Below are 14108 nucleotides of genomic sequence, written 5' to 3'. Positions count from 1 at the left end.
CCCTAGATGTGGACGGAAAAGAAAAATTGACAAGAGATTTCAACGCAAGATTGTGCGGATGTTGGATAAAGAACCTCGACTAACATCCAAACAAGTTCAAACTGCCCTGCAGTCTGAGAGTACAACAGTGTCAACCCGAACTATCCGCCGGCATCTGAATGAAAAGGGACTGTATGGTAGGAGACCCAGGAAGACCCCACTTCTTACCACGAGACATAAAAAAGCCAGGCTGGAGTTTGCCAAAACGTACCTGAAAAAGCCTAAAACGTTTTGGAAGAATGTTCTCTGGTCAGATGAGACAAAAGTAAAGCTTTTTGGGCAAAGGCATCAACATAGAGTTTACAGGAGAAAAAAAGAGGCATTCAAAGAAAAGAACACGGTCCCTACAGTCAAACAAGGCGGAGGTTCCCTGATGTTTTGGGGTTGCTTTGCTGCCTCTGGCACTGGACTGCTTGACCGTGTGCATGGCATTATGAAGTCTGAAGACTACCAACAAATTTTGCAGCATAATGTAGGGCCCAGTGTGAGAAAGCTGGGTCTCCCTCAGAGGTCATGGGTCTTCCAGCAGGACAATGACCCAAAACACACTTCAAAAAGCACTAGAAAATGTTTTGAGAGAAAGCACTGGCGACTTCTAAAGTGGCCAGCAATGAGTCCAGAACTGAATCCCATAGAACACCTGTGGAGAGATCTAAAAATGGCAGTTTGGAGAAGGCACCCTTCAAATATCAGGGACCTGGAGCAGTTTGCCAAAGAAGAATGATCTAAAATTCCAGCAGAGCATTGTAAGAAACTCATTGATGGTTACCAGAAGCGGTGGATCGCAGTTATTTTGGCTAAAGGTTGTGCAACCAAGTATAAGGCAGAGGGTGCCAATACTTTTGTCTGGCCCATTTTTGGAGTTTTGTGTGAAATGATCAATGTTTTGCTTTTTGCTTCATTCTCTTTTGTGTATTTTCATTTAAGACAAATTAAATGAAGATAATAATACCAAAGAATTTATGATTGCAATCATTTTCAGGAAGAAGCTGAGTATTATCTGACAGAATTGCAGGGGTGTCAATACTTTTGTCCACAACTGTATATACTCCGTGGGCTGTGTTATATACTCCGTGGGCTGTGTTATATACTCCGTGGGCTGTGTTATATACTCCGTGGGCTGTGTTATATACTCCGTGGGCTGTGCTATATACTCCGTGGGCTGTGCTATATACTCCGTGGGCTGTGCTATATACTCCGTGGGCTGTGCTATACACTGTGTTCCAAATTATTATGCAAATAATATTTCCTCATATTTTCTCTAAATTACCTATCTGAATTGCAGTCATTGTTATTTTCCAGTCATCTACTATTCTAGTATAATTGCAATGTTTTGGAACAAACTGCCTATGAAAACAGTATCTTTTTAAAAAAAAAAAAATAAACACTCAAAATGCATGTTCCAAATTATTATGCACAGCAGTTTTCAACCTTTTTTTATTTTGAACAAAAAAAATGGTCAGTTGTGAAGTTATAAGCATTATCAGCTTATTACAAAATGAAATCAAACAGTTTTCAAGTGAAAACTTTATTCTAGGTGATGTTACATTTGCACATAGGACCCCTTGTTCGAAAGAAGCTTCTGAACTCTCTCGCCCATTGAATTTGTCAGTTTTTGGATGGTTTCTGCTTCAATTGTTTTGCATGTGGACAGAATACCCTCCCAGAGCTGTTGCTTAGATGTGAACTGCCTCCCACCATCATAGACACTCCTTTTGATGATGCTCCAGAGGTTCTCAATGGGGTTGAGGTCAGGGGAAGATGGTGGCCACACCAGAAGTTTGTCCTCTTTTATGCCCATAGCAGCCAGAGATGCAGATGTGTTTTTTGCAGCATGAGACGGTGCATTATCATGCATGAAAATGATCTTGCTGCGGAATGCACGGTTCTTCCTCTTGAACCATGGCAGGAAGTGTTGTTTTAGAAACTCCACGTAGATTATGGAGTTCATCTTTTATCCCTTCAGGGATCATAAAGGGGCCGACAATCTCTCTCCCCATGATTCCAGCCCAAAACATTACTCCACCTCCTCCTTGTTGGCGCCTTAGCCGTGTTTTCATGTGGTGTCCATCAACCAGCCATCCTCCACTCCATCCATCTGGACCATCGAGCGTTGCACGACACTCATCAGTGAACAAAACAGTTTGGAAGTCAGTCTTCATGTATCGTTTGGCCCACTGGAGCCGTTTCTGCTTGTGTGCAGTGGATAGAGGTGGTCGACAGGATGGCTTACGCACCTCTGAAGGCCCCTGCATCTTGTTGTTCTGGGGACGTTGGAGGCACCAGCAGCTTCAAAAACTTGTCTGCTGCTATGACAAGGCATTTTTGCAGCTGCTCTTTTAACCTTACGCAATTGCCTGTTGAAAAGAGTCCTCAATTTTTCCTTATCAGCACGCACAGTATCTTTTTAAAAAAAAATAAACACTCAAAATGCATGTTCCAAATTATTATGCACAGCAGAGTTTTCAACCTTTTTTTTTCCTTATCAGCACGCACACGTGTGTGCTGGGAATCAGCTACATACTTCTTGAGTGTGCGATGATCACGATAAAGTGTCTTGGCAATGTTGATTGTAGTCATGCCTTGACCTAAATACTTCACAATTTGTTGCTTATCAGCAGCCGACACATCCTTTTTCTTTCCCATTTTGGCAAAAAATGTAGGCTGCTTAATAATGTGGAACAGCCTTCTTAAGTAGTCTTGCCTTTATTTGGACACACCTGCCAAACTAATTTGCACAGGTATCTGCAATTGCTTTCAGTGATATAAAGAGCCCTGACACACATCACCATCAATGAGTTTAAATGACAAACAAAAAAATTCTAACCTTATCACTTCTAAACTCTTTGTGCATAATAATTTGGAACACAGTGTATACTCCGTGGGCTGTGCTATATACTCCGTGGCTGTGCTATATACTACGTGGCTGTGCAATATACTACGTGGCCTGTTATATACTACATGGCCGGCCGCGAACAATAAGCGGCAGGCGCAGTCCGGCTGCGAATTGGCGCTGGATTTGAACCACGCTTCGCTAATTGGTCGCGGCCGGCCGAATCCTGTGTATTCAATGTATTATTCTAAAATCTTCATAAATAAACTACATACATATTCTAGAATACCCGATGCGTTGGAATCGGGCTACCATCTAGTATTGTTCATAAAAAGCAAAGAATACCAAACATAATATATCACCCAAAAGAAGTATTCAAAGATAAACCAAATAATAATATATTAAACTTTATTAAAAATACATGATTATACTCAAGAATACCAAAAAACAAAATATTTGGCTACAAGGAAGTTGACATAAAACAATCTTTATTAAAAAATTAACCGCATAAAAAATGATATAAAAAACTGTGTAACCGGGCAAAGAATGTCAGACAGACCATAAAAGTATACAGAGGAGTCTTGCTGGTAAAATTCATATAATTAAACAATGTGGCACAAAAAGCTACTACATAACAAAACAAAAAATGTGAAAAATTATTGTGAAAAAATATTAAATATAAAAAATATAATGAATAATAAATACCCAGTGGTAAATACAATAACAAAAAGTGCATAAAAAAACTGATTAGAATCCATATATTATAATTAATATATAAATTATTTAATAAAGAATTTAATTAATAATCAATATCACCAAAAGGTGCACATTAACCCCTTCATGACCCAGCCTATTTTGGCCTTAATGACCTTGCCGTTTTTTGCAATTCTGACCAGTGTCCCTTTATGAGGTAATAACCCAGGAACGCTTCAACGGATCCTAGCGATTCTGAGATTGTTTTTTCGTGACATATTGGGCTTCATGTTAGTGGTAAATTTAGGTCGATAATTTCTGAGTTTATTTGTGAAAAAAATGGAAATTTGGCGAAAATTTTGAAAATTTCGCAATTTTCACATTTTGAATTTTTATTCTGTTAAACCAGAGTTATGTGACACAAAATAGTTATAAATAACATTTCCCACATGTCTACTTTACATCAGCACAATTTTGGAAACAAATTTTTTTTTTGCTAGGAAGTTATAAGGGTTAAAATTTGACCAGTGATTTCTCATTTTTACAACAAAATTTACAAAACCATTTTTTTTAGGGACCACCTCACATTTGAAGTCAGTTTGAGGGTTCTATATGGCTGAAAATACCCAAAAGTGACACTATTCTAAAAACTGCACCCCTCAAGGTGCTCAAAACCACATTCAAGAAGTTTATTAACCCTTCAGGTGTTTCACAGCAGCAGAAGCAACATGGAAGTAAAAAATGAACATTTAACTTTTTAGTCACAAAAATGATCTTTTAGCAACAATTTTTTTATTTTTATTTAAGGGTAAAAGGAGAAACTAGACCACGAACGTTGTTGTCCAATTTGTCCTGAGTACGCTGATACCTCATATGTGGGGGTAAACCACTGTTTGGGCGCACGGCAGGGCTCGGAAGGGAAGGAGCGCCATTTGACTTTTTTAATGAAAAATTGGCTCCAATCTTTAGCGGACACCATGTCGCGTTTGGAGAGCCCCCGTGTGCCTAAACATTGGAGCTCCCCCACAAGTGACCCCATTTTGGAAACTAGACCCCCCAAGGAACTTATCTAGAAGCATAGTGAGCACTTTAAACCCCCAGGCGCTTCACAAATTGATCCGTAAAAATGAAACAGTACTTTTTTTTCACAAAAAAATTATTTTAGCCTCAATTTTTTCATTTTGACATGGGCAACAGGATAAAATGGATACTAAAATTTGTTTGGCAATTTCTCCTGAGTACACCGATACCTCACATGTGGGGGTAAACCACTGTTTGGGCACATGGTAAGGCTCGGAAGGGAAGGAGCACCATTTGACTTTTTGAATGAAAAATTATCTCCATCGCTAGCGGACACCATGTCACGTTTGGAGAGCCCCTGTGTGCCTAAACATTGGAGCTCCCCTACAAGTGACCCCATTTTGGAAACTTGACCTCCCAAAGAACTAATCTAGATGTGTGGTGAGCACTTTGAACCCCCAAGTGCTTCACAGAAGTTTATAACGCAGAGCCATGAAAATAAAAAATAATTTTTCTTTTCTCAAAAATGATTTTTTAGCCCACAATTTTTTATTTTCCCAAGGGTAACAGGAGAAATTGGACCCCAAAAGTTGTTGTCCAGTTTCTCCTGAGTACGCTGATACCCCATATGTGGGGGTAAACCACTGTTTTGGCACACGTCGGGGTTCGGAAGGGAAGTAGTGACGTTTTGAAATGCAGACTTTGATGGAATGCTCTGTGGGCGTCAGGTTGCGTTTGCAGAGCCCCTGATGTGCCTAAACAGTAGGAACTCCCCACAAGTGACTCCATTTTGGAAACTGGACCCCCAAGGGAACTTATCTAGATGTGTGGTGAGCACTTTGAACCCCCAAGTGCTTCACAGAAGTTTACAACGCAGAGTCGTGAAAATAAAAAAATCATTTTTCTTTCCTCAAAAAAGATGTTTTAGCAAGCAATTTTTTATTTTCACAAGGGTAACAGGAGAAATTTGACCCCAATATTTGTTGCCCAGTTTGTTGTGAGTATGCTGGTACCCCATATGTGGGGGGTAAACCACTGTTTGGGCGCACGTCAGGGCTCGGAAGGGAAGTAGTGACATTTGAAATGCAGACTTTGATGGAATGGTCTGCGGGCGTCACGTTGCATTTGCAGAGCCCCTGATGTGCCTAAACAGTAGAAACACCCCACAAGTGACCCCATTTTGGAAACTAGACCCCCGAAGGAACTTATCTAGATGTGTGGTGAGCACTTTCAACCCCCAAGTGCTTCACAGAAGTTAATAACGCAGAGCCGTGAAAATAAAAAATAATTGTTCTTTCCTCAAAAATTATGTTTTAGCAAGTAATTTTTTATTTTTGCAAGGGTAACAGGAGAAATTGGACCCCAACAGTTGTTGCCCAGTTTGTCCTGAGTACGCTGGTACCCCATATGTGGGGGTAAACCACTGTTTGGGCGCACGTCGGGGCTTGGAAGGGAGGGAGCACCATTTGACTTTTTGAACGCAAGATTGGCTGGAATCAATGGTGGCGCCATGTTGCGTTTGGAGACCCCTGATGTGCCTAAACAGTGAAAACCTCTCAATTCTAACTCCAACACTAACCCCAACACACCCCTAATCTTAATCCCAACTGTAGCCATAACCCTAATCACAACCCTAACCCCAACACACCCCTAACCACAACCCTAACCCCAACACACCCGTAACCCTAATTCCAACCCTAACCCTAATCCTAACCTTAATCCCAACCCTATCCCTAATCCCAACCCTAACCACAACTGTAACCCCAACACACCCCTAACCCTATCCGTAACCCTAACCACAAGCCTAATCTTAACCCTATTTCCAACCCTAGCCCTAATTCCAACCCTAACCCTAAGGCCATGTGCCCACGTTGCGGATTCGTGTGAGATTTTTCCGCACGATTTTTGAAAAATCTGCAGGTAAAAGGCACTGCGTTTTACCTGCGGATTTACAGTGTTTTTTTTGTGCGGATTTCACCTGCGGATTCCTATTGAGGAACAGGTGTAAAACGCTGCGGAATCCGCACAAAGAATTGACATGCTGCGGAAAATACAACGCAGCGTTTCTGCACGGAATTTTCCGCACCATGGGCACAGCGGATTTGGTTCTCCATAGGTGTACATGGTACTGTAAACCTGATGGAACACTGCTACGAATTTGCAGCGGCCAATCTGCTGCGGATCCGCGGCCAATCCGCTGCGGTTCCGCGGCCAATCCGCTGCGGATCCGCGGCCAATCCGCTGCGGATCCGCAGCCAAATCCGCACTGTGTGCACATGCCATAACCCTAACCCTACCCCTAACCCTAACCCTACCCCTAGTTCTAACCCTAGTTCTAACCCTAACCCTAGTGGAAAAAGAAAAAAAAATATTTTCTTTATTTTATTATTGTCCCTACCTATGGGGGTGATAAAGGGGGGGGTTTATTTATTATTTTTTTATTTTGATCGCTGTGATAGAACCTATCACAGCGATAAAAATGTACTTGTAACGAATCTGCCGGCCGGCAGATTCGGCGGGTGCACTGCGCATGCGCCCGCCATTTTGGAAGATGGCGGCGCCCATGGAGAAGACGGAAAGACACCGGGAGCCTCGGTAAGTATAAGGGGGTGGAGACCGGGGCACGGGGGGGGGGCGTCGGAGCACGGGGGGGTGGCATAGGAGCACGGGGGGGGGGGAGCGGACAGGAGGACGGGGGAGCGGAGCACAAGACGGAGGGGAGCGGAGCACAGATCGGTGGCTTGAGGGGGCGATCGGTGGGGTGGGGGTCACATAAGTGTTTCCAGCCATGGCCGATGATATTGCAGCATCGGCCATGGCTGGATTGTAATATTTCACCAGTTTTTTAGGTGAAATATTACAAATCGCTCTGATTGGCTGTTTCACTTTCAACAGCCAATCAGCCATCGTAGCCACCCGGGGGTGAAGCCACCCCCCCTGGGCTGAAGTACCACTTCCCCTGTCCCTGCAGATCAGGTGAAATTGGAGTTAACCCTTTCCCCCGATCTGCAGGGACGCGATCATTCTGTGACACAGCATATGCGTCACAGGTCGGATTGGCACCGACTTTCATGACGCATACGCTGTGTCACAGGTCGGGAAGGGGTTAATAGGAGGTAGCTGTAATGAGCATTATGAACACCAAAGTGGCCAGCAAAAAGAGAACTACCTGCAGTGAAGACAATAATAATACAAAGAAGGTCACATACCAGACGGTCTGACACCCATCTGCCCCCTGCACACACCACTCCAACGCACGTTTCGCTTCCGCTTCGTCAGGGAGTATTAGGCTCGCTTCTTTTTAAGATATTAATGACCTTGTAGGGGACATACAGAGTAGAATTTAAATTTTTTGCAGATGACCCTAAACTCTGCAGAGTAATCAAAGCAGAGGAGGACAATTTTATATTACAGGAGGATTTATGTAAACTAGATGCTTGGGCTGATAAATGGCAAATGAGCTTTAATGGGGATAAATGTGAGGTCATGCGCTTGGGCAGAAGAAATAAGATGTATAATTATGTGCTTAATTGTAAAACACTGGGCAAAACTGTCACTGAAAAAGACCTGGGGGTATGGGTGGATGACAAACTCACATTTAGTGGCCAGTGTCAGCCAGCTGCTGCAAAGGGAAATAAAATAATGAGATGCATTGAAAGAGGCATAGATGCTCATGAGGAGAACATCATTTTACCTTTATACAAGTCACTAGTGCGACCACACAACCCCTTTACCCCCAAGGGTGGTTTGCATGTTAAAGACCATCCCAATTTTTACAATTTTGACCACTGTCCCTTTGAGGTTATAACTCTGGAACGCTTCAACGGATCTCGGAGATTATGACATTGTTTTCTCGTCACATATTGTACTTCATGATAGTGGTAAAATTTCTTTGATATGACTTGCATTTAATTGTAAAATAAACATAAATTTGGCGAAAATTTTGAAAATGTCGCAATTTTCCAACTTTGAATTTTCATGCCCTTGAATCACACAGATATGTCACACAAAATACTTAATAAGTAACATTTCCCACATGTCTACTTTACATAAGCACAATTTTGGAACCAAAATTTTTTTTTGATAGGGAGCTATAATTGTTAAAAGTTGACCAACGATTTCTCATTTTTCCAACACCATTTTTTTAAGGACTACATCACATTTGAAGTCACTTTGAGGGGTCTATATGATAAAAATACCCAAAAGTGACACCATTCTAAAAACTGCAACACTCAGGGTATGTGCACACGTCAGGATTTCGTGCAGAAATTTTCCTGACAGAAACCGGACATTTCTGCCAGAAATCCGCATGCTTTTTTTTTTTGGCGTTTTTTCATGCGTTTTTGACGCGTTTTTGACGCTTTTTTTGTGCGTTTTTTTCTAAATGCATAGAATTGCGGGGAAAACGCTGAAAATCCGCAAAATTAATGAACATGCTGCTTTTTTTACCGCGATGCGTTTTTTTCGCTGAAAAAAACGCACCATGTGCACAAAACATGCAGAATGCATTCTAAATGATAGCATGCATAATGTATGTGTTTTAATGAGTTTTTATAGCGTTTTTATCGCGAAAAAACGCGTAAAAACCTGAACGTGTGCACATACCGTCAAGGTGCTCAAAACCACATTCAAGAAATTTATTAACCCTTCAGGTGCTTTACAGGAATTTTTGGAATGTTTAAAAAAAATAAATAAATTACATTTAGCTTTTTTTCACAAAAAATTTACTTCAGATCCAATTTGTTTTATTTTACCAAGGGTATTAGGAGAAATTGGACCCAAAAGGTGGTGAGCAATTTGTCCTGAGTATGCTGATATCCCATATGTGGGGGTAAACCACTGTTTGGGCGCATGGCAGAGCTCGGAAGGGAAGGAGCGCTGTTTGACTTTTCAATGCAAAATTGACTGGAATTGAGATGGGACGCCATGACGCGTTTTGAGAGCTTCTGATGTGCCTAAACAGTGAAAACCCCCCACAAGTGACAATATTTTGGAAAATTGACCCCCTAAGGAACTTTTCTAGATGTGTGGTGAGCACTTTGAACCCCCAAGTGCTTCACAGAAGTATATAACGTAGAGCTGTAAAAATAAAAAATCATATTTTTGTTCACAAAAATGATCTTTTCGCCCCCAATTTTTTAATTTTTCCAGAGAAATTGGTCCCCAAAAGTTGTTATGCAATTTGTCCTGAGTATGCTGATACCCCATATGTGGGAGTAAACCACTGTTTGGGTGCATGGCAGAGCTCGGAAGGGAAGGAACACTATTTGACTTTTTCGACGCAGAATTGGCTGGAATTGAGATCAGACGCCATGTCGTTTTTGGAGAGCCCCTGATGTGCCTAAACAGTAGAAACCCCCCACAAGTGACCCAATTTTGTAAACTAGGCCATCAAAGGAACTTATCTAGATGTGTGGTGAGCACCTTGAACCCCAAATTGTTTCACAGAATTATATAATGTAGAGCCGTGAAAATTAAAAAAAAAACTTTTTTTTCCACAAAAATGATCTTTTAGCCCTCAATTTTTTATTTTTCCAAGGGTGTCCGGAGAAATTGGACCCCAAAAGTTGATGTCCAATTTTTCCTAAGTACGCTGATACCCCGTATGTGGGAGAAAACTACTGATTGGGCACATGTCGGGACTTGGAAGGGAAGTAGTGACGTTTTGAAATGCAGACTTTGATGGAATGGTCTGCGGGCTTCATGTTGCGTTTGCAGAGTCACTGATGTGCCTAAACAGTAAAAAAAAAAACACAAGTCACATCATTTTGGAAACTAGACCCCCAAAGGAACTTATCTAGATGTGTTTTGAGAACTTTAAACCCCCAAGTGTTTCACTAAAGTTTATAGCGCAGAGCTGTGAAAATAAAGAAATCATTTTTTACCACAAAAATGAATTTTTAGCCCCCAAATTTATTTTCACAAGGGTAACAAGAGAAATTGGACCACAAAAGTTATTGTCCAATTTGTCCTGAGTACGCTGATACCCCATACGTGGGGTAAACCACTGTTTGGGTGCATGGCAGAGCTCGGAAGGGAAGGAGTATGTTTGACTTTTTCAACGCAGAATTGGCTAGAATTGAGATCGGACGCCATGTTGCGCTTGGAGAGCCCCTGATGTGCCTAAACAGTGGAAACCCCCCAATTCTAACTCCAACCCTAACCCCAACACACCCCTAACCCTAATCCCAACCCTAACCACACTCCTAACCCTGACACACCCCTAACCCTAATCCCAACCGTAAACGTAATCCCAACCCTAACCCTAACTTTAGCCCCAACCCTAACCATAACTTTAGCCCTAATCCTAATGGGAAAATGGGAATAAATACATTTTTTTAAATTATTTTTCCCTAACTAAGGAGGTGATAAAGGGGGTTATGATTTGCTATTTATAGCGGGTTTTTATGTTTGGCAGCTGTCACATACTAAAAGACGCTTTTTATTGCAGAAAATAGTTTTTGCATCACCACATTTTGAGAGCTATAATTTTTCCATATTTTGGCCCACAGAGTCATGTGATGTCTTGTTTTTTGCAGGCAGAGTTGACGTTTTTATTGGTACCATTTTTGGGCATATGATTTTTTTTTATCGCTCTTTATTACGATTTTTGGGGGGCAGAATGAACAAAAACCAGCAATTCATGAATTTCTTTTTTTTGTGGGGGGGGGGGTGTTTATACCGTTCCGCGTGTGGTAAAATTGATAAGGCAGCTTTATTCTTCGGGTCAGTACAATTACAGCGTTACCTCATTTATGATTTTTTTTATGTTATGGTGCTTTTGTACAATAAAAACTTTTATATAAAAAATAATTATTTTTGCATCGCTTTATTCTGAGGGCTATAACTTTTATTTTTTTGCTGGTGACACTGTATTGTGGCTTGTTTTTTGCGGGACAAAATGACGTTTTCAGCGGTACTATGTTTATTTATATCCGTTTTTTTGCTCACGTGTTATTCCACTTTTTGTTCGGCGTTATGATAATAAAACATTGTTGTTTTGCCTTTTTTTATGGGGTTCACTAAAGGGGTTAACTAGTGGGACAGTTTTATAGGTCGGGTCGTTATGGACACGGCAATACTAAATATGTGTTCTTTTACTGTTTTGTTCTGTTTTTTTTACACAAAGAAATTTATTTTTTGGAAAAATATTTATATTTTTTCTTTATTTAGGAATTTTTTTAAAAAATATAGTTTTACCCATGCTAATATTTTTTTTTTTACTGTTTTACATTGTCCCAGGATGTGACATCACTATATAAAGTCAGATCACTGATCTGATACTTTGTAGTGCACTGTATCAGATCAGCGATCTGACAGGCAGTGAAGGAGGCTTGCCAATGCCTGCTCTCAGCATTCACTGAGAAGCCACCTCCCTGCAGGACCCGGAAGGACCCTGCGGCCATCTTGGTGCCGGGGGTCTCCATGGAGACCCTCAGGACAACGCGATCACATTGCGTTGTTCTGAGGGAAGCGCGCATGGAGGGGGCTTCTCTAAGCCACCGGAACGCTGTGATCTTGTTTGTAGTGCCGGGTGTCAGCTGTGAGAATCAGCTGACACCCAGCTCCGATCGGCCACACACCACCCATGTGAGCGGCTGATCGGCTTCGACGTACTATCCCGTCCATGGTCAGACGGGCCCAGCCCACATGGACGGGATAGTACGTCGGATGTCAGAAAGGGGTTAATACTGTGTACAGTTCTGGTCTCCGGTGTATAAGACAGCCATAGCTAAAGTAGAGCGGGTGCAGAGAAGAGCGAATAAGGTTATTAGAGGACTGGGGGTCTGCAATTCCAAGATAGATTATTACACTTGGGGCTATTTAGTTTGGAAAAGCGAAGGCTAAGGGGTAGTGTTGAGCATTCCGATACTGCAAGTATCGGGTATCGGCCGATACTTGCTGTATCGGAATTCCGATACCGAGATCCGATATTTTTGTGATATCGGGTATCGGTATCGAAACAACATTAATGTAAAAATGTGTAAAAGAGAGAATTAAAATAAAAAATATTGCTATACTCACCTCTCCGACGCAGCCTTCACCTTACCGAGGGAAGCGGCAGCGTTCTTTGTTTAAAATTCGCGCTTTTCTTTCCTTTACGTGAGTCCCGGCTTGTGATTGGTTAATGGCCGCCCTGACCAATCACAAGCCGGGACTTCACGTAACCAAGTAAAAGCGCGAATTTTAAACAAACAACGCTGCCGGTTCCCTCGCTGAGGTCCAGGCTGCGTCGGAGGGTGAGTATAGCGATATTTTTTATTTTAATTCTTTCTTTTACACATTTATATGGATCCCAGGGCCTGAAGGAGAGTTTCCTCTCCTTCAGACCCTGGGAACCATCAGGAATACCGTCCGATACTTGAGTCCCATTGACTTGTATTGGTATCGGGTATCGGTATCGGATTGGATCCGATACTTTGCCGGTATCGGCCGATACTTTCCGATACCGATACTTTCAAGTATCGGACGGTATCGCTCAACACTACTAAGGGGTGATCTTATGTTAATGTATAAATATATGAGGGGACAGTAGAAAGACCTTTCTAATGATCTTCTTACTCATAGACCTGAGACGGGGGAAAAGGGGGCATCCGCTACGTCTGGATAATAACAGACGCAGATTCTTTACTGTAAGAGCAGTGAGACTATGGAACTCTCTGCCGTATGATGTTGTAATGAGTGATTCATTACTAAAATTTAAGAGGGGACTGAATGCCTGCCTTTCTTGAAAATGATAATATTACAGGTTATTTACAGTAGATTCCTTGATAGGGCGTTGATCCAGGGAACTAGTCTGATTGCCATATGTGGAGTCCGGAAGGAATTTTTTTCCCCAATGTGGAGCTTACTGTTTGCCACGTTTTTTTTTTTTTTTTGCCTTCCTCTGGATCAACATGTTAGGGCATGTTAGGTTAGGCTATGGGTTGAACTAGATTGACTTAAAGTCTTCCTTCAACCTTAATAACTATGTTACTATATAATATAGTGTATGCTTGGTCAAGCAAGATATAGAACCAGTAAACATGATATATAATATGACTTGTATTTGATGTACAACCTGTCTACATAGAGCATTCATGGTACACAGTCTGTGTGCATGGAGTATAAATGGTAAGGAATTTATGTATATGATGTTTTATGATTTATAAATAATAAAAGATAATGTGTAAATGCAAATACATATTATATCTATCTGTCTTCAGGAAAAGTGATGATATGCTGCAAGGGTGATTGTATAGCAAAAGGCTGCCATTCACAGCACAGACTGTAGAAAGGATATTGTGTGCCAATGTAGACCCTAAGTGCATAGTCAATTATACCACAAGTCTTCCTATCCCATTATCAGGTGCTATCCGAATTCCGACAGTTTCATTTTCTGAAGAGGAGCAGAATTTTACAGCGCTCGCTGAGTTTGGAGAATACATCAGAAAAGGTATGTATCAGGTAAAACACTGATTTTATCAAAACTACACTAAACATTAGATATACTACATTATGCTGTCCTCAGATTAGGTGGCAA

At 41.5% G+C, this 14108-nt stretch overlaps 1 protein-coding gene across 1 annotated transcript in view; it reads left to right on the top strand.

The window, feature by feature from the left end:
* Positions 1-14108, top strand: part of PM20D1 (peptidase M20 domain containing 1) — a 189067-nt gene that overhangs the window by 32492 nt on the left and 142467 nt on the right. The window contains exon 2 of the mRNA XM_077295146.1: positions 13935-14021. Within this exon, the coding sequence (XP_077151261.1) occupies positions 13935-14021 (87 nt within the window). The remainder of the gene's footprint in view (positions 1-13934; positions 14022-14108) is intronic.

The sequence above is a fragment of the Ranitomeya variabilis genome, chromosome 3 (assembly GCF_051348905.1).
Source record: "Ranitomeya variabilis isolate aRanVar5 chromosome 3, aRanVar5.hap1, whole genome shotgun sequence".
In the NCBI taxonomy this organism is placed as follows: Eukaryota; Metazoa; Chordata; class Amphibia; order Anura; family Dendrobatidae; genus Ranitomeya; species Ranitomeya variabilis.
This window is presented reverse-complemented; position numbering and strand designations above follow the sequence as displayed.